The sequence below is a fragment of the Strongylocentrotus purpuratus genome, unplaced genomic scaffold (genome assembly GCF_000002235.5).
Source record: "Strongylocentrotus purpuratus isolate Spur 01 unplaced genomic scaffold, Spur_5.0 spur5_scaffold_14, whole genome shotgun sequence".
NCBI classification, from domain to species: Eukaryota; Metazoa; Echinodermata; class Echinoidea; order Camarodonta; family Strongylocentrotidae; genus Strongylocentrotus; species Strongylocentrotus purpuratus.
The window spans coordinates 19,354,715-19,381,105 of record NW_022145599.1 but is presented as its reverse complement, the minus strand read 5'-3'; the positions used below and the strand labels follow the sequence as shown (position 1 = coordinate 19,381,105).

At 37.6% G+C, this 26,391-nt stretch overlaps 1 protein-coding gene and 1 long non-coding RNA gene across 3 annotated transcripts; one reads left to right on the top strand and one right to left on the bottom strand.

The window, feature by feature from the left end:
- Nucleotides 1-2,330: 2,330 nt before the first annotated feature.
- Nucleotides 2,331-16,373, bottom strand: LOC115918220 (eukaryotic elongation factor 2 kinase-like). 2 transcript variants are annotated; one of them, XM_030984390.1, is made up of 13 exons: nucleotides 15,681-16,373; nucleotides 14,165-14,357; nucleotides 13,395-13,432; nucleotides 12,474-12,645; nucleotides 11,434-11,583; nucleotides 10,048-10,108; nucleotides 9,027-9,226; nucleotides 8,219-8,536; nucleotides 7,710-7,835; nucleotides 6,798-6,986; nucleotides 6,089-6,216; nucleotides 4,752-4,930; nucleotides 2,331-4,002 (listed from the first exon to the last, which is right to left on the bottom strand). In XM_030984390.1, exons 1-13 carry the CDS (start codon nucleotides 15,863-15,865, stop codon nucleotides 3,890-3,892), a joined length of 2,052 nt encoding a protein of 683 aa, XP_030840250.1. In that variant the 5' UTR covers nucleotides 15,866-16,373; the 3' UTR covers nucleotides 2,331-3,889. The 2 variants fall into 2 exon arrangements, with proteins under 2 accessions (XP_030840250.1, XP_030840252.1); XM_030984392.1 differs by lacking the exons at nucleotides 13,395-13,432; nucleotides 15,681-16,373 and having other exon boundaries at nucleotides 3,890-4,002; nucleotides 14,165-14,306.
- A 2,762-nt stretch (nucleotides 16,374-19,135) lies between these two features.
- On the top strand, nucleotides 19,136-22,824 carry LOC105436636. Its single transcript, XR_004063949.1, has 4 exons — nucleotides 19,136-19,260; nucleotides 20,589-20,644; nucleotides 21,786-21,925; nucleotides 22,808-22,824. It is a non-coding gene; the product is annotated as an uncharacterized LOC105436636 (long non-coding RNA).
- Nucleotides 22,825-26,391: the final 3,567 nt, after the last annotated feature.

Sequence of the window (26,391 nt, the reverse complement as noted above, 5' to 3'; positions counted from 1 at the left end):
AAAAATTCTTTCAAAAGTTATGTCATTCGAAACCATTTTGGCACTAAAAATACAATCGCTACAAAATGTATTTCTTAAACTTTACTTCATACAATCAAACAGAGTTCCATTGGATTTCTTACTTCCATAAGAAATTAATTAACAAATCAATCAAACATCTATAACATACATCACGATAGAAAAATATTTGAAAAAGTAGAAAGTGAAAAATAGAAAAAAAATGTTGTCGGCTAACACTAGATTAATTTTTCATTAATGTAGACAAAACATTTTGTTTGTGCTTTTCCTATTTACACTAGCCTCACTAATCAAAACATTGCATTGAATGAATCAGAAGATATAGTTTACTGCACATTTTTGTTAACTATTTACCATTATTCTGCTGTTTAATACTAGAGTGTACTAGAGTTTTAGAACATTTCTCATAGTTCTATATCCTCTTCAATCTGTTTCTCTACTTACTGATGAGTGTCAACTGACTTATGGATTTTTTTTTTTTCTTTTGACTAAAACATATCCAAATTGAAATGAATTAAAATTCTAATTATACTTGGATGAACACATTCCATAATAAAGTAACAAGTCAGGATTTAAATAGTAATGTAATAGAAAATTTTAGGAGTTACAAAATAAGCCGTTTCCATTCCTATTCTCAGCAATAAACCACCATTCATACTTCATACTTGACCATCTCTAAATTTTTTTTGTAGTCGATCAACTAAACCTACACAAGAATTGTGTAACTTGTACAAGATTCCAATCATTTCTTTTTCTCCATGGTCTTGACATTTTGCTGTTATTTCAACTGTCATACAACAGACTCCAAGCACTAACCTTGTAAAACACATGTAAGTATATACAGTGAAACCTAGATATAATGACTGCTTAAAGGAGACATGACAAGCTACCTTTATAGAAAGGTGGTCTATATGTACATTTTTCAGGGGAAACAAAAGTTTGCTGACTACCCAAATAAAAATGTGTGTTAATTCTGTAACACATGTTTTTATGGAAAGTCCACGAAGAAGAGGTGTGAAAGAGACAGGATTTTTCAAGGAAAACAAGAAATGTGGTCTTTATAGACAAGTGGTCACAAAAGCAGGTTTCAAGTACGAACACAAATATATACACACTACGAACCTGACTGACAAAGAAAGCGGACAAAATATACAGTTCCTCAGGTAGACAAAGGAACATCCCTTCACTGCTATTATGTAAAAATGTGTAGAACAGGTGTCACATGCTTATTCACTTTTTACATAATAGCAGTGAAGGGATGTTCCTTTGTCTACCTGAGGAACTGTGTATTTTGTCCGCTTTCTTTGTCCGCCATATTCATAGTGACAGTAGGCTTTCGGTTGCACCATGCTAGAGAGGGGGAGGATGGGGGGGGGGGGGGGGGGAGGTCCTGAAAAGGACTGTCAGTAATCTTTCTTTCTCAAGAGTGTGTGTAGTCCTGAAAAGGAATGTTGGTAATCTTTCTTGAGCTTATAGTTCTAAAGAGAACTATAGCGCCGGTTGGAGAGGATGGGTAGTAGGAGTGGCTCGACGTTTCGAACAGCATGACTACATACATGCCAACATTTGAAAATCAGAAATCTGTACAAATTATGCTATTTTCAAAAAAAAGAGGAACAATCCTAACTCTCCTATTCAATACTACAGACAAATTTGTACAGGAAGAGGAACACCTGCATTAAAATGATAATTATCTTCTCCCAAAAAGAGGAATGTTCCTCTTTAATCTGAACAGTTGGCATGTATGCGACTATCCATCGTCAGAAATATGTATGAAGAAAGAGAAATGACCACACATACGAAAGCTCCGCTCACTAAACCTGTGTACTAATTCCATGCATACTGTTCTCTTGACTTCTAAAAAGTTTGCCAGGGTCTTGCCCAACATGGCCATGTCCTTAGAGATGCCATTATTCATAGCAGGTGAATGAAATGGCTGGTAGCCATGGGTTTGAGAAACATAGAAGATATGCATACATTAGTAAACAGGTGTACTGGTAATCAACTCTTGTATACTTACTATTTACATAGTTTACAAGATACAGCTTGAACTTCAAAGTACATGTATCACATAGTACACTATGCTACTGCATTCATCCACAGTCATATAAACTTCAGTCTTATCATTTATATACAATTAATACATTTGAAGTTTTCACAACAAGAATTCAAATGTACCACTGCAATACTTCCGTAAGGCCTTTACTTTACAATCTGCTCTGAATTAGCGGTCAAGTTCTCTACTCAATCAGCTTATTCTAAGCTACCGGTACTTCGTATTTCTAATTACTTGTAGGGAGATTCCTTGTTTATCTCCCTGAATTTCAAATCTTGTTATTTTTTCTAGATATGTTGAATTATTCCCTGTGCATTTCACTTTCATGTTCAAAAATCCCAATTTCACTCAAACAATATGATTAAATACTGGATATATCAAGATGAAAAGAATTACGGTAAACAAAATATTTAAAACAAAAATTTCTTCCCAGCTTAATGATTTACTACCCTGATATCAGTTGAGTTATAATGAGTTGTTTTCTAAATGAGCTGTGTTACACAGTGAGGTAGGCATTACGAGATATAAGTTATCATATGTACAACTTGAGAATCCTTAGACAGGTATATATTAATACGCACTTACAACCTTGCCCTAATCTTGTTGGCGAAAAACTATACTTATATATCATAAAGTATTGTGTTTTCGAGAATACAACAATTTTAATAATGAAATGATGATTTTGAACCATGAAATATTCAATATTATTAACAAAGGTCACATTATTTTCACAAAAATAAATTTATCTTATCCAGTTTATGTTAAACATATTGGAGTGTTATTTTAAGTAATCATTTATCGCCCAAATTATAATTGTTACCACACCAATACTTTATTTCATGTACATTTTCATGATTTTCTTTGTTGTCTCTTCCGTTTCTTACACATTTAAAAGTCATTGACATAATACTCACTAATGTTTTTGAAACTGTTAGCTTGCTTGTGCTACCTAATCAAAAACACCTCCATTTTGAAACAAAGTAAGGTTAAACTTGAAATGTTAAACTAAATGTTAAATGACAATATATTTACAACATAGATATGTACAGACCATACATTAATGCCTTGGAGGTGGACTAAAAATACAACAAAAGTTGAACTTTTTTTCTTCAAACATAAACTTGAAAAATGACAAATATTGAATATTATACACATCGCATATACACCAAACTAACTATGTTCAGTGACAGCGTGCAATGTCCCATACAGAAATTTCATCAACTTTGAGGCAAATGAACCAGCCAAGTTGCCTCAAAAGAAAAATGACAAATTTTCATGAACAAACTTTTTCAGAAATTCAGATAATCTACAGTGTGCGTAGTCTTCTCTATCCTTGTATGAATCAAAACTAAATTCAAACTTTTGGGCTATTGATATGGATCATATGACCCAACTAAAAGTCATCAAACTTTGCCTTTTCCCATCAAATAGCTATTGCTGAAAATGATATACATGAAATATAAATTGTGCTGTGACAGATGAAGTTATAGTTTGCACGTCTTTAAGACAGATTGCAATGAATGAATACAAAAAAATAAAAAAGGAGGAATGTGTCAATGAGCTGTTTTTGCAGTCAAAATTTCAAGAAACAATGATAATTTTTAAAAGAAGTAAAAAGAAAAAAGTTTGATCATTCATAAGTCTTTACAAACCAAAGAACTTGATTTTACAAATATGAAGATCAATTTATTAAAGAATTCCATTCATAGACAAGACATACAAGTACACCAAACTTAGTTTGTCATATAGTGGGGGGACCACTGGAGGATGAATACAATATACCCGACACGTGATGAGGCTGTTCAATGAGCCTTTTCACTCCTCCTCCATTTCACCATAACACTCCTCAGCGAGCATGTAGTACTTGTTGGAGAGGCGGCCTTTCATGGCAGCAATTGCGCCCTCTGCAGCTTCGTTGTAAAGCTCAGCTGAAAAACAAGGGTAAAACAGAAATTTGCTTAGCTATATAGAAACAGGGCCTGATGCATGAAACTTACCATCGATGGCAACTTTTAAGGAAACCTTGGTTTAATTGACTAACCATTGAGCGATATTGCCATGGTAGTTAATTTTTATGTCAAATTTACCATTAGTGGTAAGTTTTTATGTTACAGGGCCCAGGTTAGATGAAGTTTATTCTTTGAAAGTTTAAGATGAGAAACAGAAAACAAATTGATAGTTTAACAAAAGCAAATACTTGGCTACTCAAAATCGTTTGTCCGCTGATAGAAAAATCTTTAGTGATTTTAACAGGTTAAGAATGTCATGAGACAATATTTTTTTAAATCGAAAATCAAAAGCACAACTTAGTTTAAAGCCCCACTGCACTACTATATAGCAAACAATGCCTAAGCGGTACCCGTTGATCCCCTGTGATACCCTTTCTCTTATGTTAATTGAGAGCTAATTTGATGTGATTTCCACCTGCCAGTGACCTCGCAGGGAGGTCTATTCCCTCAATGCCAAACTAGTGCAGAGGGGCTTTCATGGTATTACTTCTATGGAAACCTCACCTTTTTTCTTAATGGATTCTATGGACTTAAAAGAATTATTTGTAAGATAAAAAGTGCTCAAGTGCAAGTTTCAGGAAGAAAAAAAAAAGGTTATCTCAAACTTTAACTCCAGCAGTTTTAAGGACTTCAAATTTCCTGATTTGACTGTTTCGAGACCTACTTACCAGCTTTCTCAGGGTTCTTGTCGAGGTCCGGTCCGCCGGCCCGATACATCTCTGCCATCCTAGCACTGAGCAGGTAGTTAGGATCGTCCATGGTGGAATCATAATGGCCGTCTTCATCGACCTTCTCCGTGTTGACCGCTTCCTCGTACCAGTGCATGGCCTCCAACCACGATTTCGTCCTGGTGGAATAAGACAGAGAGGGATGAAAACAAACCTGTAGTGTATCGATGAGGTGACACGTGCAAGGTCAAAGGTCAATTCATGGAGCTCAAAATAGTTCCCTCCCACATGTAATCTCAATGGGAGAGAACAATTTCAGCACTCCACAAATTTGACCTTTGAACAAGATGAAAATCCGTAGTATATCGATGTGACACGTGCAAGGTCAAAGGTCAATTCACGGAGCTCCAAATAGTTCCCTCCCACATGTAATCTCAATGGGAGAGAACAATTTCAGCACTCCACAAATTTGACCTTTGAACAAGATGAAAATCCGTAGTATATCGATGTGACACGTGCAAGGTCAAAGGTCAATTCAGGGAGCTGTAAATAGTTCCCTCCCACATGTAATCTCAATGGGAGAGAACAATTTCAGCACTCCACAAATTTGACCTTTGAACAAGATGAAAATCCGTAGTATATCGTCGATGTGACACGCGCAAGGTCAAAGGTCAATTCATGGAGCTGTAAATAGTTCCCTCCCACATGTAATCTCAATGGGAGAGAACAATTTCAGCACTCCACAAATTTGACCTTTGAACAAGATGAAAATCCGTAGTATATTGTCGATGTGACACGTGCAAGGTCAAAGGTCAATTCATGGAGCTGTAAATAGTTCCCTCCCACATGTAATCTCAATGGGAGAGAACAATTTCAGCACTCCACGAATTTGAACTCTGATCGAGCAGGATTTCTGCTCTGTATATAGTTTTTGTTATGACTTGAAATTACTCTCTTTTTTTTTGCGATTCAATTATAACCTATTAGGTATGATCTGTACCAAATGTGTGTTTATGTACATTGCAGAGATCAGAGAGTAACAATGAGCAATTCAGGGAGGAGAGCACGAGTAACAAAACTTTGTATGTGTGATTGATGTGTGGTCTTTGAGGGTACACTGTATATATATGGATAGCAATTTAGCTCAGAAAGATTTATATGAAAACACATCAAGGAAATCCCATCCTTGCTATACCAAATCACAAAGAATAATTCTCAACGAAAAGGCTAGGTTACAGTACAACCGGAAGCTCTTGTCATCTTTGCCCAAATTCATTATTCTATGAAGAAAAGAAAAACACAGCTAAAATGCATTTGCTCAGAGCCAGAGTACATACCTAGCAGTTCCCAGGTTGTGACCGGTGTCGTATGCTCTGGCTACAAACAGTATGGCTGCCCTGTCCCCTGCCTCTGCAGCCGTCTCCATGTAGTCCATTCCCTCGTTCATATAATCTTCATCATCACTCTGTGAAGGTCAAAGGTTAGACCCAAGGATTGTGAGATAGAAGCAAGTCAAGGAATAAGTAAGTTGAAATACAAAATGGTTACAACAAAAGACAACAAATACCGGTGCTACAAAATATACTTGTGGCTGTGCTTCATCAAATATACAGTGTTAGGTTACAGGGTTAGGATTTAGGGTTGTTACAAAATGACACTAAGAGAGGTCCTACCACATAAGCGTCATACTTTATTTTGTCAAAGATACAGGGTTATGGTTAGCCTTGAAAACAGGTTTTAGGTTCAGGCTCAGGTTCAGGTTTGGGTATGGGTTAGTGTTGCGTATTAAAGCCTATCTGCACTAGTTTGGCCAGGAGGGATTAGACCTCCCTGCAGGGTCACTGACAGGTGGTTATCTCATCAAATAAGGTCTCGATTAACATAACAAAAAGGGGTCATGGGAGACCAATGGTCACCGATTAGGCATTGTTTGCTATATAGAGGGTGCAAGTAGCTATAAGTACATGTAGTGCAGTGCGGCTTTATACCAAGGGAAATTGTCACAGGGGGATCGTACGTACAACCCTAAAAAAAAACGCTACTCACCGGTACAGACACCTCGGTGAGAACATCGTGGGTTAGCTGTAGGCAGATCCTAGCCATGGCAATGATAGCTTCCAGGACTCCGCAGTCCGCACCGTGACGCAGATGGTAGAGGGCAGCCTCCATGTTACGGCTGTTGTCATCGGGAGCGAAGCGGCCCATCTCGTGGTACTTAGCCATGTCCAGATGAATCTGAGAAGTAGAAGTTCACCAGATATGTTGAGTTATTATACATTTTGGGGGTTATTAACAAATAATCCCACTTAAAGATAATGTTGAGTTATGGTCATGCGATTGCATTGTGAAAGAAACGATGTGGAATCGAACAGAAAAGGTTGATCATCTAGCATATAAGTATTGGTGTGTATTGCAAGGTTCTGGAATCATCAAAATGATAAGACATTTGGCCCAGTCTTGGTAAAGTTACAAGCACTGTACACAGAAACACAGGACTACACGAACATGTGGCGTAAAGACCAGTCCCGATTCACATGATATATTTCGAATATTAAGGCATTTTAAGAACCATGCTTTCCAGGGAACATTTTTTATCTGATGTTCTTCCACACGCATAACAACAATGATAACGCTCACAGATTATGTTTCACCTCTTCCCAGAAATCAAAATTCTCTTTAATGTGTCCTCTCTTCTCCTGAATCAAATCACATCATATGATACCGTCCTTATATTACACATTCTTTTACTTTCTTTATCAAAATTTTGAAAAATATCTATCACGCTTTTTCTCCTGTTCAAGTTTCTGCCATACTTTCACCATGAGACTCAAGCCCCTCAGTTTCTTCCTTAGAGTACTTATAGTACTTAAAACCCAGACTTTTCTATTTTCACCCCACTCTCCTGTAACCACGATTAGAACAATGTTTTAAATGTTTTAAAAAAGAAAATGTTGTTACCTGTCCTAAGATAGAGCCTCCAGTACTGGTCACCAGCATAGTCTTTCGCAGCTGAACCTCCAGGTTCACACAGGATGGTCTGTGGTTCACATTTCTTTCCAGAAATTTTGCCCTTTTTTCATCATCCTATTAAAACAAACCATCAGAATTGCATGTTTTATGACAGGGAAATGACACAAAACTTATTTTTTTATAACATCATTCATGATATTCATTTCTTAAAAAAGAATTTTGTAAATATAAGCTCCAAATCACTTGCAGTAAATGATAATTACATAAATACATGTATGTAATAAGAAAAACAATCTTACAACTAAAAATTGCAAAATATATGTGTTTTCAAAGCCTTTCTAATCCAGCCTTCTTGTTAAATGGGGTGTAGCATGGCAAATACTCATATTATACCCAATTGGCCTGAGTCAGGCCACGGGAAAGACACAGTCTCATCATGCTACACCCCCTTTGACAGCATCATTACTAACTAGACTGCTGAGGGCAATCCAACTTACGTGAGACAGCGTTTCGCTCTCGCTCTCCGAGTCCAACCTAAAACGTGCCGTCCTTCTTTGGAACTGATTGAGCACGCTTGGAGGTGGAGACATCGACATGGCGACATCGTCAGGTGATGAAGGGAGCTCCTGGAAGGAAATGCGCCTCGGAGGCGATTCGGCAAGCGGAGACAGGACCACGCTGGAGCCCGTCGACATCTGCGAGTTGGACCGCTCGAAAACGACGAACTGGGTCATGTCGAGAGGGGAGATGGAGGGCCTTGCGCGAGGTTTGAAGACGCGGTTCTCGGTACCTCGGCAGATGGTCCCAGAATTTTTCTGGGGAAAAGAAGCAAGACAACAGGATAGAACAGTTGAGCTTTAAAGTGTACCAATCACAATAAAAAATATTTAATGTACGTTAGTAGCTCCATGTCGTTATATACTATATTTGGCGTATGAACTTCAAAATATTACTTCTGTTAAGAGATTTTCAAGTTTAATAAATACAACCTCAACTAGAAATCTGTACTGCTGTGCAATGTGAATGTATCCCCCGGCAGTGGCAGCGACTTTGTGTCATCCTTATGTTCAAAGGAGGGACAAAGATCCCCTCTCCTCTCCCTGAAACAGAAAGATGACGTCAAGCTATTAGGATTTTCAAAGCTTTAGAGTTTTCAGAGAGCTGATACTCCTCTGACAAGACACTAAAATGGCATATAATTGATATGATTGTAATGTAAGGCTAATCCATTTCACTTTTCAGTTTGGATATGGTCTTTAAAGCATGCTATCATTCATTTAAACACATTCATCTGTTTACTCTAACCTGCAGTTTCACGTATTTCTCATGTTCCGTGAACTCAGAGCAGTGGAGGTCAAACTGGGTCAGCTCCAGATGGTCACAGATCTCGTTGCAGGCATGGGTGGCGAAGAAGAGCGCCATCCCGCGCATGCCGAGGTTACCCTCGTTGTACTCCGTACCGGTAGAGGTGTGGATTTGAGGATCGGTGTACAGATCGCCAACACCTGGGGAAAGTTCAATTCAATTCAATTCAATTCAATTCAATTTTATTTCCTCCATTAATAACATGGAAATTCATTGTAGGATTTTACATATTGCGTTTACATTAAAAAAAAATCATGTATAATAACATTCAAAATCTGTGAAAAATTGGAAAATCATAACATCACATCATGTCATGACAAATTTTTGATGTGTGGTTTTAGATGACAAACACAATCAAATTAAAAATAAAGAATGCAATACCATCTATCTATGGAGAGGAAGGGTACCGGTATTCATACCTCAGTCATACCAACGAGACTGGCACCAGACAGACAACAAACAAACACCTGGGAAAGTCATGAAAATGTCTGATGAGTGGTTTTAAATGTCAAACATAATCAAATTGAAATAGAGAATGTAATATCACCTCTTGAGCGTCAGGGCATTCACACCTCAGTCACACCATCGAGACTGAAACCAGACTAACAACAACACACACGACCTCTACTCACCAAACATCTGTGGACGGTGTCACTGACATATAGATCGTATACTTTTAACACAATGTGAACACTCTTCTATCTTTCAACTGAAACCATTACTTGTATAATGAATCCTGAATAAAATATAGATTTTTTTCTTCACCCTAACAAAATTGTATTTTTCTGATCTTCAATCTCAATCAGTTTCATCGACCTGTTCCTCTCATCTTTCTGCTTCTATCAAAACCAACTTGATATTTGGGTGGACTTCCCCTTAAATGTTACATGTGTGAATAAGGCTTAAATCTGTAAAAAACAAAACAAATGAATGCACGGACTGTGTCAATACAGACGCTTACCTTGGATGTCTACAACGATGAGCTTGTGACCGGACCTCTCAAATGTGAAGTGGCTGAATGCCTGAAAGGAAATAAAAACAGGAAGAACATTCTTCAAAGGCTGCAGCACTTTTTTTACCTCAATATTCCATGGACTTTGAACACTGTGACCCAAATTTACAAAGAGGTTTGTCAACAAACCTTGGTTTTTGTACGTCATATAAAGCGTTTTTTACGAGTTTTTTTACGAACCTGGTTTGTAAAAACGCATCGAAACGAGTCATATGACGCACGAAAACCAAGGTTTGTCGACAAACCTCCTTTGTGAATTCGGGCCTATATGTCTGCTTTAGTTGACGGTAGGGATTAAAACTATCTCATTTCTGTAACATAGGCTTTATTACTGAATCCACTATAGGTAATGGGTTAAATGAGGGAATATTTTACCTTTTTCAGATTTCATGGTTAATCTTACCCTATTCAAAAAACATCATTTCCAACAAACATGAATTTAATAAAGTGTGTATGCGTGCATACCTGCCAACCTGAGACAAGAGAAATTAGGAGTAAATTTTTCTGGATGGACTACGAGGTCGCGAACCACCGAAGGATTGGGGTAGTAGCCCGTAGATTGGGGGGGGGGGGGGGGGGGGGGGGGGGGGGTACACAGGACTTTAGGGTCTATTTTTTTTTCCATGTCGCTGTGTATATCTTCTATGAGCGCGAGCGCGGATGTCGGCGTGATCTGGTTATCAGTGCTGTGTTATGCTTTAGTCTTATACATACATACATACATACATATTGGTATTTATTGAGCGCCTTTACATGAACATGCTCAAGGCGCTTTACATTTCAAAATACAAACATAATAGTTATATACTCTCCAAGTGCATTACACTCTAAAAAAATAAAAAATAAAAAATAAAAAAAAAAAAAAAATAAATAAATAAATTTAAAAAAATCGGAGTTTTGAGGCATGCATTCGGAATTCGGAGTTGGTATGAAAAATGCGGAGGAACTCCGCCTAAATCGGGGTGGTTGGCAGGTATGTGCGTGCATTAACTTGTCCACTCAACGAGATGTCTCACTCTACACCGAGAGTGTATTTAATCTGCGATATCTCTTTGTAGAAGTAATATTCTAAGCTTTTATTTTGACTGCAGTATGATAATAATAATAATATTTAGCTTTTATATAGCATTTAATACAAAAGTCTCTAAGCGTTTTCCAGATATACTATTATCCCGGTCATTGGATTCAATACTTGACCGCACACACTGTGTGCACAATCTCCACTCCCTGGGGAACAAACATGTTTTAGTGATTTGTACACTTTAGACCACACCTACATGGTACCCCCCGAAATAGTATCACTGTTTATGCTTGATGTACTGGCAAAAAACATACCTGTGGTGTTTTTCGGAGTGCTTCGTCCCTGACAAATCCAGAGTTTGAGTTGTACTTGATGTATTTGCCCTCTATGTAGCTCTCCAAATGGAAGAGAGGCTTACCAGGTCGATTCATGAACTCCAGGACAGCCATCTGAAAGATATCCACCTAAAGAAGCAAAAACACACACAAAAGTTTTGAAACAAATCTTATTATAAAAGAAACATTAAATTTGTTCATGTTCAATTTCAATTTTCAACTTTCAATTTCATTTATTTCCACAGATTCAAAAAAAGGCAGTATAAATTACAATCAAATATAAAAGCATTACAACAAAGGATGAACCTGCAGAGGGGGTGATCAAAAACCACAGAGGTTTATCGGGGATCATCCCCTGCTTAAAATTACAATATCAAAATATAATAGTTTTTTTTTTTATTAAACAATAACATACAAAAACAAATATAGATATTACATGCAAATCTATGTGTGGGGTGAGTAGTAGTGGGTTGGTGGTACCAAGAAATACAATATATAGAGGAAATGAATGATTTACAGGAAAGAAATATTGAGAACAATAGAAAGAAACACCGTACAAACTATATCTTAAGAGTTCGATACGAGATCAAATATTGTTTCAACTTTGACTTGAAAGAATAAAGCATTACAACATGTTGAATACACATTTCTTAAAGGCATCATTTAACAATGCTAAATCTGAGATGCATGGCCCTACGTATTATCAGTGTCTGTGATATGGTGTAATAATGAAGCCCTAACAAAAATTGCGCTTCAAAATGAAGTGCCTCAAAAAAGTAAAAATCTTTGAGTGACCGGTTTTACCATACTCATTTTCCCAATAGACTGTAGTGTTATAAAAACTGTTAGGAAATAAATATCTTGATAATCAGACAGGCGTTCGGCTTGTAAAAGTCATGGGATTCCTGACTGACCTAAAGGTTTATAATTATGATTGCAGCATCAGCTAAATCCAGAATTTTTTCTTCAGAATCTGAGACAAAGTTACAGAGTCACTTTAAAGTAGAATAAGGACTCACCTTCTTTGGAGGATTGTGGCGGTTGAACTCCTCTCCCCAGATCTTGGCGTCCATCTGAAGACGGACATCTTGAAAATAGACGTCTCTTTCCACCGTCTCCATGTAACGCTTAGCGACAAAGTTACCCGAGTTCTTCCACTGGTGGTGCTTGCTGAAGTTAGACTTCTTCTTCCTGAAACAGATGGAAGAAAGATGCAAAATTAATCATCTGAAGCAGGTACATTTACAGCACATTAGAAACATAGCAACTAATATAATCGTGATGTATTAATCTTTTCAAGAAATACTTCTTATAATTAGCATTGATCAAACGATTTGAATTTTGAATTTTTTTTGTTGTTGTTTTGTTATCATGAACATAATGTTGAAACCATTGCAAATCATGACTGTGAAGAGGGAATACATTCAATAAAATCCTTCAATCACCCGATATGACTTCATTTGTATTACAGCATCATTTGCATCATGCAAATATTGAATTCCTAAAATTGCTCTGTACCCTTCACTACAGTGGATAATTCTCTAACTCTTGCCAACTAAACTTTGAGAATCCAAATCACAGAATCATCGCTCTTTTAAGTACATGCACAACATACCATCCTATAATATCATATCATAAGTCAGGGTATTCTACTGACAGTGTTTCAGATTTATGTATACTGCCACCTGCTGCTCACATTGTCCTGATGGGTCTACAACCATATCCCACAATGCATCACCACCTGATGACGTGCATGTGATGATGATTGCTTGGGTACAGGAACTGGAAATTATTAAAATACTTTACAGCAGTGGAAGCGATGTCAGTAAAATACCCTGCCTTTAAATTTGTTTATTTTAAATAAACTGAAAATAAATAAATAAAGGTGTGCATGAGCTTCAGTAGAGCAAAAATTATGTTGATATACACAGGAAACTTACATTCTAAAACACTCTCGCATGGCTCCATGTGCAAAAGACTGGTGGGCAGAGAAAAGAAAGTGATTTGACATTAGATTAGTTTTCTCAAAAAGGAGAAAATAACTCTACCACAACACATCACAATTACAAAATAGTTGATGCCTTTTATGGTCTGTTTCGAGTCAGAAGGTCATAATTAACGTTGTACTAAAGTATATATATAAGGGCAGGTCCAAGCTATTTGGATTGTGACGTACGGGACATTTAGAGACTTTAAACAAGAAATAACAACAGATGAAATTATTTATATGGCTATCTTTTGGTATGAGTCTGTGGCTATTATGGGCTAGTTCATTTGTGGAAAGTTTTAGTTCTGACCAATTTTTTAATTAATTTTAAATGTAATTAATGTGCTGCGTGACGTACGGGACGCTGTGGTCCTCATACCAAAAGATAGCCATCTAAATAATTTCATCTGTTGTTATTTCTTGTTTAAAGTCTCTAAATGTCCCGTACGTCACAATCCAAATAGCTTGGACCTGCCCATTAACGCTCTTCTGGATCCAAACAGAGGATGTTTCAGATTTAGTGCATTGTAACATTTGTTGCTACTTGTGCTGTTTTGTTTTGTTGTCCTTGCATGTTATGTTTTCTTTTATTTCTCAATAAAAACATGAATTTAAAAAAAAAATCTAAATAAAATCATCAAATTTTCTCCCAAGATCAAGCTCTACTGGAGGTTATCAAAAGAATCTTTGATGGTAACACGAAGGGTCAAAGAAGCGACTGACCTCTGAACCCATCTTGACCTGGACTTCATCCTGGACCCAGGTCTTCTCGACGGCGTTGTAGCGATGTCTGATGGCCGTGTCTATGGGGAGATCCTCCAGGTGAAACTCCTTCCAGGGATCGTTCATCTTCCTCACCTGCTGGAAGGCCCACTTCCACTTCAGCTTGGCGCATGTGGGGCTTCTCTTCTTGGTCCTGGATTCAAGGTTTGGAGGGGAAGGAGGAATAATAATAATAATAATAATAATAATTCTACATTTATATTGCGCACAACTCTGCCCCCATATAGAGGCACCCTTGGCGCACAGATCAACAAATCAAACACATTAAAAGAATATGGTCATTAATCAAAATTCAACAGAACAGACGGAACTAAGATATTACAAAATGAAAAGGCGACAAATGGTCAACATAACTACAGATATACTACTTATAACCAAAAGTAATACAAAATATTCTAACTCAGATAATAATATGAACAGTAGCCCTATTCATCAAAAAGGTCTTCAATTTTTGTTGTAAGGTTCTAATTGATGAGCTCAAGGAAGAGGAAAAGAAATCTCATTTCATTTATTGGTCCACCAGACATCCGACATCAATATTTGTTTGGCTCACATACATGTCCAATAAAAAGCCCATGCAGAGTTTCTCGGTGAAGGCTAACAAATTTGTAGCGGTGGGTTGGTGGTTTGGCTTTCCCAATGTGGAGATATCTGATCTGAAGAAAGAATCGGTCAAGTTCATTTTCCGGGCTCTACCTCACATTGTCAGCTCATTCAGCTGCATGCAAGAATGCTATACTGCCATTGACAATACATAGCTCTTAAAGCCCCACTGCACTAAATTGGCCAGGAGGATTATACCTCCCTGCATGGTCACTGACAGGTGGTTATCTCATCAAATCAGCTCTCAATTAACATAAGAAAAAGGGGACCATGAGGGACGAACGGTCACCGATTCAGCAATGTTTGCTATACAGAGGGCGCAAGTAGCTAGTGCGGACAGATGCAACGATATTAGTTGGGGCCTAGGACCAATTCTTTCTTCAGAACAGAGATCTCATCATTGGTAGAGCCAAGCCAACAACCCAACTCTGCAAATTTAGAAAGACTAATATTCATGATAATCTGGAAACCAAGAACACCGCAAATCATAATAAGCCTCATATCCCAAATGTCGAACCTGTAAAGTATACATGTACATTTCAAATCAAGGCACCTTCCTGAAACTACAGTAGAGGTGCACTTCCTCACAACAGACCCAGGAAAAGTACACTGCTTTCAATGTATCAAAAACCACAAAGGGCAATTGTAGGAAGGTTTGAAAACAATATAAAAGCATTGCTGAATGTCAACTGTTATCAAAAGTTTAATGGCCCTTGAGAGTTGGGCATGTTCACACTCTCGATATAATGATAAGTTACAATATGATGGTTATGGGACTATGGGTCATGTCTGGTAAATTGATAGGACCTTATAATGCGCCTGCTCTAAATGGAATCCCTCATATAACACTTACTTGTTGATATTCTCATTCTTAATCGGGGTACTGTGTGTCGTCGGCTCCTTGAGCAAGAAGTCGATCAGGGGCTCGATGAGCATCTCCTCGTCCTCGTCGCTACTGTGATTATGATTTCCATTGTAGTTACCGTTGACCTGGTGGTCGTGGTCGAGGTCGGTGATCTCAAATTGGAGCTCCGCCATGGCGTGCTAGGGACTGGTGACCGGGGGCAAAGGGCGGGGACGGCTTAGGGAGGAGGGGGAACTTTAATTCTAAGGTGAGGAGGAGTAATGGTGGTCGGTTTGTTGGGAAGCTGGCGTTCGACGTATACATGAAGGAAGCTCTCAGGAACAGGGTTTATCAACAAGTCGGGGTCTGGTTTCAAACGGTAAAGAGGGGTAGACTATTTTCGGTGTTGCTATACGATACAGTAAGGTTGTGCTTCGATGGAGGGCAAATGAAGTGATGATTCAACTCCAACCAAAAATTGGAGTAAGGTTTGCGCCGACTTTTTTTTAAAGTGATCTTTCTGTCAAGTTGAGTTCCAGGGGAACATGATTTCTTGTGGGAAGTTTGGAATGAGTGTGAGATTAGCTAACGATGAACGCAACAGATGGTGGGGAAAGAGAGGCGACTTGCTTTCCCGTAAACAGGATATCTGGCTTCAGGCAGTGAACAGTCCCAGGATCTGTAGCAGGGTAGGAAGCAAGACAGGGAAATGAGAAGTATTAGATGTATGAGATTTGAGGGGTGCTTTATGCAAACATTGGTTTATTCAAAAGAAACATAATATCAACAGAACAAAATGCCAAATGACATGATTGTACATACTGTGTACTCAAGTATGTGATTGGCAATAAAGAAACAAGCAGAATATAATCAATCATCTATTCAATGAAAAAGTACGTGTAATGCACATGATATATTATCTACAATCAATGAAAAAATAAGAATCTGTAGTCAATTTGTTTTCTTATGTCCTTTTGAATTGTCACAAAAGCTTGTCATTTATCATTATCAAATGTTAAAGAGAGATCATAAATTTGGTTACATTCCAAGAATTACCTATTGTAATCCAGAAGTTAATAATAATACAGAACGATAGGATATCTATGTATTGGAAACAAAATTTGCCTGGGACTGGGAGTAAGTCTAGGCATGTGAAGGTGTAAATTGATGCTTCCAAGTCAGACAAACAAGTTAACTTGATTGCCAATCATCCCGTACAACTCAGGTATGTTTTTTTTTTATTAGCAGATGTTTCTGCATTTATTAATAAATCAAATATAAAACATTCAAATAATAATAATAGTATATAATATATTTGATTTACATATAGAGTGACAACTTAAATACACACAAATAAAAATGCATAATTGAAAGCTTGAAAGTATGGAGGTAAGTAAAAAATAATCAAGATAAATGCAGAGGCCAACTATCATAAGCAAGAATGCTTGAGTTGATAGCAGCCGGGAAGGGGGGGGGGGGGGGGGGTACATGGCGCTGTTATAGGAGTATGTAGGGGAATAGAGTGTCACGTATAAAGATTTTGTTTGGTAGTGAGCCATGGATATATCAATGTATCCATTGATATTATTTTTTTTTAATGTTGCTACAGGGGCTACTTTTCAAGCTTGCCTGCATGAAAATAACATTCTAAAATTTGTTTTGCATTGAACTCTATGCAAATTTACAGATGCTCTTTTCTGATTTTCGGGGGCTATTTTGGGCATTTCGGGGGCTAATTCGGCCCGAGCCCCCGTGTATTTTTTTCATTGTGTTGCTACAGTATGTATTGTAACCGTTGTGAGTCATCATGACGACAATGTTTCACGCTTTTATTAGGAAATAAAATATAGAATAAATTTTTTAGCACAATTGATGATAAGCTTGACAAAATATCACAAGATGAAAACTGTCAATGACTGTCGAGGTAAAAAGACACACAAGCAGGCTGCACACAAGACAAAACAACTCAGGAATTGATATCATAAATACATTTCTAAAGTCTGCCAATCTGCTAAAGTCACATACTGGAGGCATACGTGACAATGTTCATGTTCAACTAATCAATAATTCTCTTTGCCATGAAACATGATAATATCATTTGTTCGCAGCCAGAAGGGTGTTAACTCTGTAGTAAAGTATGTGAGTTAATGTCCTTCTGTCTCTAAATAGAAGATATAAAAATAGGATTATGAGTGAAAGCGAAAGACCATCCATGCGCTGCCTGAACAATGCAGGCCGACTCATTAATACTGTAATTAATACCAACCCACGCAACTCTTCTTTCACATCAGTATCAAGCTGAAACATGAAAAAAATTAATCAGCACAACTAGATGAGCATGTATGTAATCGAGTGCAATAAATATCATTAAAAAAACAGTCTATACAAAAATAACTGGATGGAATTTTGACTGCGCGCAGTCGAAAATGATGCCTCCGCCATAGAGCAATTTAAACAAGTTTGGAGTTTAAATCTCCAGTGGTTCTTGAGATATCATGATAACAATCTCAATGTATGGAATTTCATAAGTTGACCTCTATGACCCTTGACCTTTGACATACGTGCTCCAAAATCTAATCAGATCGTCTTCCTATGGTGATACATACTATCCTTAAGTTTGAAGTTTAAATCTCAAATGGTTCTTGAGATATCGCGCTAACAAACTCAATACAAGGAATTTCATTAAGTTGACCTCTGTGACCTGTGACCTTTGACCTACGTACTCCAAAATCTAATCAGATCGTCTTCCTATGGTGATAAATACTATTCCTGAGTCTTAAGTTTAAATCTTAAATGGTTCTTGAGATATTGTGATAACGGTCAAACGGGACGGACGTACGGACGTACGGACGGACAGCCCGAAAACATGATGCCTCCGGCACCACCTTCGGTGGCGGAGGCATAAAAATGATACATACATGTACTTTTGTACCATATTCATTTGAGCAATGTTGAACAGTCATGCACAAGTTCATCGAACGTTGTAGTTCATTGTATCATAACAGCGCCTACCAGTATAGATCGAGGCACTTAATTGCAAACGTGTTGACAATATCAGCCATTTAAGAAATTGACCCCAAACATAACCTTTGCTCTTATCCGCACAACAAGGCAGTGGAACACGTCACATCTTTCGCAAACAGTTTAAAGTCCACTTATCTTCCAGATTTTCATGATAAAATCAGGGATGGATGTTTGTACATTGTTAAATTTCTTAACCTTATATGCATGTAAATTGGCAAATATGTTGGTAAAAAAGTGTGGATTCATAACTTTCTTGAGGCTTGCAACGAACACTCACGTTCACGTTCACGTGATCACGTATTACGTTTTGCGCTGTTTCGTAAAATAGGTGACTCTAATTTACGAAGTGTAGGGTCTACCATTCGTTGTTTTCCACGCCGGTAAAACACGAATGATCACGTCTTCCAAAACCTGACGTGAGTGTTTAATCAATATTTTTATAATTGCAAGCGCTTGTTACTAAGACTAGTCATGACGTCACCGTAATATGTATGATTTGTGTGTGTACGGTACGAGTATACGTATCGCCTGCGCCTAGCTAGCTGACAACAAAGTCGGAGAATGGGTGAGTAATTGATTGCAATATGAGTGAATTTAGTGAATTTAGTGATTAATTTTGAAAAATTTGTAATAGTTTTCGTGATCTTCGGTAATTTCTTTTCATTTTGAGACTGTTCTCAACAGATATTTGGGGAAAAGGCTAGGGAAATATTTCTCTTCAAATTGCACTTTGATTTTCATCGTCGTGAAGTAGTTTGACTGCGGTTTGCCGTCATGTCACCCAGTTAGGGCCCGGGGTTCCGGCAGGGCCACCCCGTGGAATTGCGGTGCTCATCTGCAAATTTGATCGTCATCATGAATCTAATTCATCAATTTATTGATTGAATTTAAATCTAGATTTAACTTACCTTGAAATAATCTATGAAGTATGATTTCTTTAATAATCCAAGTGGGTTAATTCTTGTTAAAATCTTTAGTAGACCCTTCTTCTAGACGTGGACTCTGTTGAGGTACTCAATACCCCCCCCCCCCCCCCCCCCCCCCCCCCCCACTGAGCAAAATATTGGCCGGCACGATTTTCAAATTTCAGCACACTAAATTTCAAATTTGCAATTATACACGCAATGGCCCAACGTATAAATTTACTCTTACTCATGTATTATACATTTGTTTCTATATTTTGTATATTGTTTGCATACCTTATGTTTTATATAATTATCCATATTTGTTGAATAACTGATTTGTTTGATTGCAGAAAATAAAGTCTTTGAAATGAAATGAAATGAAAAATTGGTGGTGTCAACTTCAGACCAGAATTATCTGTGACCATGGATAATCAAACAACTCCAAACCCTATTTTATTTAGGCCTAGATCTAGATGTAAACCTGGAACTTATTAATAAAAATATTCGAAAAACAACAACTAGGATTTGTTTATTTAATGTTTAGATTTTGTGTGGGTCCAGCATGCTTGTCTAGTTGTCATAACTCATATTCATAAGGAGTCTAAATTAAAGATTTGTTTCCAAATTGTGCAGTTCATGTTGATAAATATATTTTTGTTGGACGTTGTATAAGAAATGACCCCTAGTCCACAATTATGTTTACTTATCTGTAGTCCACCTCTTCTTGTTATAATAAACTAATTCTACTTAGTACTTCTTCGTGCTTATAGGCCATAGAAAGCACTGTGTGAGGTACACGTTAAATATTCCATTAGTTTTACTTTGTACTGTGGTTCATTAAATAGGAATGTTGATTTCCACACCATGTTAAATTTAAGGCCAACCATGACATAAAAAATAGCTATTATGCTTGATCTATTTTATTGTTAAGGAGAAAGGGATGCCTTGATTATTGTATTGGTTTTTTTCCTTCTTTTTGTTCCAACAGATTGAAACTAAAGAGCTGAAAGAAGTTAACAACATGAAGCAGAAAGTCCCATGCAGGTAAAATTACCAGGTTATTTAGCACACAAATATTAAACGATCACCTACATGTATTAATTCACTAACAAAGTAAATGGAACTAAGTTGACGTTGCAATTATAGCGCTTAGAGACTTCGGTGGTGAGCGCTTTATAAGTAACATTTTTATTATTATTATTATTATTATTATTAGCGTATATAGTGGAGGGTATATTTTATTCTAGTTCTGCCCCTAGCATACAATTTCAATTTCAATTTCAAATTTATTCACATTTCCAACAAAACATTACAAATAATTATAAGCATTTAAAACAAATTTAAGAAATACATGTTGGAAACAGAGGGGTCCACTAAAAAGCAATGTTTGTACAAGTGTGAACACCTCAAATGAAACTTAGGAATAATGAGTAATTAAATTTACTATTCTGTAATGACAAAAGGAACTACAAAATAGGGGAAAGAAAAATGGGGATGCCAACAGAGACGAGAAAGGGACAAGACAATACTTTACACGACAAAGATAGAAGAACATGGTCATAATTATACAAAGAGTAGACAATGACAAAAAGAAGTGAGAGATCGAGGGTACAGAAAAAAATACTAAATGATGAGCTGCATGTGGGGTTGAGAAGAAGATAAGGAAAGAGAAATATTGATGTCTTTAATTTTTTTGGTTTACAAAGGAAAATGTGTCCTTATTTAAAGGAGGTCCTGTGTGCCCGCCCCCCCCCCCCCCACTCAGTGTTATTTGGGGTATGCGTATGCGTGTTCCCTCCTTTTGAAAACACCCCCTAAGTCTGGTGTGTAAAGTCAATACGGGCCGGATTTTTGTGTGCTATGAGCCAGACTTTGTGAAAACTACCCCTTTACTGGACATTTTGGGAATACGCATGCGGTCCTGCCGACCCCTGAGTGGGGGGGGGGGGGACCTGGCCTGTGTGTAGAAGAGCCATATCTAATCCACATCCAAAGCACTACATGTAGGGTATACACAGGACCCCTCATTACTTTTTTGTAAGGGCTCCTTTCACTTCTTGAGCAATGAAGATGAAGAAGAACACAAAATAAGATGAAAGTCTGTTTATAGGATGTATTATGGTTGATATGTATCCATTAGTATCAGTTTTAAATTGAAGTACCTACTTTGTTTTCTGTCATGTAGGATGATGCTTCTCTACAGTGGGTGATGAAGGCATGCTGGTTTACAAACTCAGGAGAGGAACAAAGAAGAGATATTGACGGGATCATATCTAGAGATGCGGGCCTACTACACTTCATACGAGCAAGTGTGCTAATATACATGTAGGTACCCCAATAAACTTTTGTGGAACACATGTCATGCAGAAAATTATAGATCTGACGAATAATTGACTGAATATCACAATTGTGATTTAGATTAAAAATTAAATGTCAATATAGATGAAATATAAGTCTACGTTACGTGTGTTTCAGTAGCATTATTTCCAGTATATTCTCTGGTCCAAGTTGTTTGGTCATTTTATGTCCCATACTTAAAGGTAATACACAGTTTTAGTATGGGGTCATAAATTTGGTTCAAATTAATGAACATATTGGACGCATATGAGATCCTACAATATTCAGTGATCGTTGTCGCGGTTGTAATCGAGTCTAAAATTATGAAATTGTAAATAATAAACTCTTTATGTTGTATAGCTCCCTCTCAAGGTCAAGATATAAATTTTTCTTGACTAAAATCGACCAATTTGCTATTCTCGTTTGGAAGTTATATATCACATCTACATATTCTGAGATTTTCATGGTCGCAGCTACTATTTGAAATTTATCAAAATTTACCGGGAGCACCAGTAAATATTTATATTCAATTTTTCTCGAAAGCAGAAGTGTTTTAGACTTCGTAAAACTTTGTATTACCTTTAACCGAGTATTATTCAATAATGAGCACGAGTTTACATCACAAGTACATTGTATTACTTATTTCATACCTTGTCTGAACCATACTCCAGCAGTCCTATCGTCTCAATGGATCATCAGAAATAATCTAAAATGTGGTCAGAAACTAGTCTTGTACGAAAAATAGTTTCGGTTTGCCCAATAGAACCCCAAGTGAATTTCAATCCTTCCTTTTTCTGAGCAGGTATCAGGGTGTGTGTTATTAGTCGTCATTGATTTTCTTATATCTTATTTCATTTTTCCATTCAACAGACTTGGGTTATCACTACAGCCCTTTCTTCTGAAAACTAGGCTACAACTTTAGTGATGAATGCAGAAGACATCTACACGGGACTACGTCTTAAAGATGCCACCCTCATATTATGACGGTGTACAATATAGATGGGTTTAAACTGGAATATTTACATGATATTTATTTATTATTTGTATTATATGTTTGTAGAATACCACATTTAATAAAGCTAATGAAGTTTATTATCTTGTCAACGTAGAAATAATTAAAGATAACTAATCCTCAATGAATAAACATTAAAATTCTAACAATGTAAACTACCATCTTATAAGATGAAACTGAGGACTGGGCAGAAAGATTCTCCTTGAAATTTGAGTGATAAAGATCTATCAGTCCATATCAAAGATTGAATTAATTAATGATATTTTAATTATAATTATACTTGTTGAAATTCATTTACCTCTATGGACGGGGGGGGCAGCTTGCTATCCTCTTCCTGGTGCTATTATTACATGGCCCATGGACTTAGAAAGTGAAAAATTTTGAATTATAGCATTAGTGTTGGTGGAAGTAACGGCAGTGTTGATTGTTAATGGGAGGGGGGGGGGGGTTTGTTTCCCAGTGAAATTAACGGTTATACCAATGTAAAGTTAATTAAAAAAGAAAACTATTCTTAAAATAAAAATTATACAGGACATGGCCTTTTTTTTATTATTATAAAAATTATTATAAAAATTATACAGGACATGGCCTCCTAACAAAAACCCTGGTACCACTTTGGTGGTGGTGTTGTGTTGTTGTGTTTTTTTTTTTTTTTTGGGGGGGGGGGGGGCAAACCAATTAAAAATTTCTAGTGTTAAATTCAATTGTCTTTAAAAAAAAATTATGTCAAGATATTGAAATTAAACAATGGTTCACTTTCCTTTTTTCAAGTTAGAAAACTTGAATAAAATGCTAACCCTAAATTAAAAATGTTCTACTTCTAGCAAAGATTCTGCAAAGGCTGCAAAAGGTAGAGTGAAGAGAATCCAACTGAAATGTGGACAGTAATGGAGTGAATATGGAATGGTTGATCGTAGTTGATAACGAGGGAATGCAAATGAGTGGTAACAAGTACGACTGAAAGTGAGACAGAAAGGAATTGCAAGAGGTTGTTCAGTCAATGGAACAAACCTTGCAGAAGATAATTTTCGGAGAGAAATAGAGAAAAGGGGAATCATTAAAAAAGGAAAAGGGCACCTATCAGTAGGAAAAGGGTACTTACAAGAAAGGAAAAGGAGGCATGTGTCATAAGGACATTGATGAGAAAGGAAAGGGGCTCTTATTAAAAGGTAAAAGGGCACTTATTAAAAATTATAAGGGGACGCGTGACAAAGTAAAGAATAAAAAAGCCTTTTATCAGATATCACAAGAGGCACTTATGAAAAGGGAACAGTGGCACTTATAAAAGGTAAAAGGGGCATCTGTCAGATTTGAATAGGGAGTAATTAACGCAGGTGGTAAGAGGGCGTTTAATAAGTAGGCCTATGTGAAAGAATGTGTTTTTTTATCTCGAGTTTGTCTCATCATGCGTGGGATCTGTGGGTGCTGGGGTTCCTGAAGCAACCCTATACATGGATTTTCTTCAGTGGGTGCATATAACCCATGGACATTTTTGTAAACCTTCAATGATGAATTATCATCGAGCCCCCCCCCCCCCTCATTTTTTTTTTGTCAGCTCTTGACAAACATATAATCCAGATGAAATAATTTCTTCACAGCATATCAGTGGCGGATCCAGGGGGGGGGGGGGCGAAACGGCCGCGCCCCCCCCCCTATTGGCGGCGCAAAAAAAAGGAAGAAAAAAAAAGAGGAAGAAGAAGAGAAAAAAAAGAAAGGAAAGAGGAAAAAAAAAGGAGAAGAGAAAAGAAAGGAGAAGAGAAAAGAAAGGAGGAGAGAAAGGAAAAAGGAGAGAAAAGAAAAGAGAAGAGAAGAGAAAAGAAAGAGAAAAGAAAAGAGAAAAGAAAAGAGAAGAGAAAAGATAACGAAATTATTGAATAGAGGGGGGGGGGGGGGGGCCGGCCGCATAAAAATCTCGAGCCGCGGATTCAAAGTTAAACGTTAAGAACAGCCCCTGCGCTACAAAGGTCATCACTCTGAAGTGAGAAATTTGAAATAATTTTAAATAGAAGTTATATACTCAACAGTCAAATTCTAAATTAACGGTAGGGCCGCTTCACAACTCTTATTTTGCCCTTCATTTGGATTCAGCTCATACCAACTCGCTTGTGCTTGTATTTGAACTCATATTGGTAGTAATCATGGACAGGGGCGGCAATCCTGGGCCCGATAGGGGGACACGTCCCCAGGAAATTTAGAAATATAGCTAGAAAGAAATATAGCGAAAAGAACGTACATATTGGGCTCAGGGATTGTCTAGAATGCATAATTTCAGCATTCAACATTGAAAAAATCTCGCTTGGTCGCTACGCCCCGGCCGGCCGCGGCCCTCGCCCGATAACACAAAACTATGACGCTCCCGGCCGTGATTTATCCATGGTTGGTGTAATAGATCTTTTTTCCATTTCATTTCTACTAACCTAATTGTGTGCCATCACAATCATGATTGTTTCATTTTCCCTTTAAAGCAGGCGCGTAGCCAAAGGCGGGAGGGGCAGTAAGATGACATAGGACGAAAAAGGAGCAGACAAAGAAACATTTTTGAAAATTCTGACACGTCGAGAACGGTACAACGAATCGTCTTCTTTCTCTAATAATTTAATGAAATGTCAAAGCTTCCGCGCATCGCTCGGGAGGGGGGCAACTGAATTCAGAAAAGGATTGGGAGTCGAGAATGGTAAAACGAATCGTCTTCTTTGATAGTTTAATGAAACGTCAAAGTTTCCGCGCGCGGGAGGGGGAAAACTGAATTCAAACAAGGATTAAGAGACGTAAATGGTATAACGATTCGTCTTCTTCTTCCTCTAATAATTTAATGAACCGTCAAAGCTTACGCGCTATGCGCGGGCAGGGGAAAACTGAATTTAGACAAGGAGTCGAGAATGGTACAAAAATCGTCTCCTTTCCCTTATAATTTAATGAAACGTCAAAGCTTCCGCGCTTTGCGCGTGAGGGGGGGGGAACCCAATTCAGACAAGGGTTAAGAGTCGAGAACGGTACAACGAATCGTCTCTTTCTCTAATAATTTATTGAAATGTCAAAGCTTCCGCGCTTTGCGGGGGGGGGGGGGGGGGGGGGGGGGGGGAACTCATTTCAGACAAGGATAAAGAGTCGACGGTACAACGAATCGTATTATTTCTCTACTAATTTAATGAAATTTTAAAGCTTCCGCGCAAAGCGCAGGAGGGGGAAATTGAATTTAGACAAGGATTAAGAGTCGAGAGAATGAAACTACGAATCATCTTCTTTCTCTAATAATCTCATTAAACTATGAACGGCCAAAGCTTCCGTGCTTCGCGCGGGAGGGCGGGGGGGGGGGGGGGGGGAGGTGGCTGAATACAGTCAAGTTATAAGAGTCGAGAATGGTACAGACAAATCTTCTTTCTCTAATAATTAATGAAAGGTCAAAGCAGGCGCGGATCCAGGATTTCTTAGGGAGGGGGCC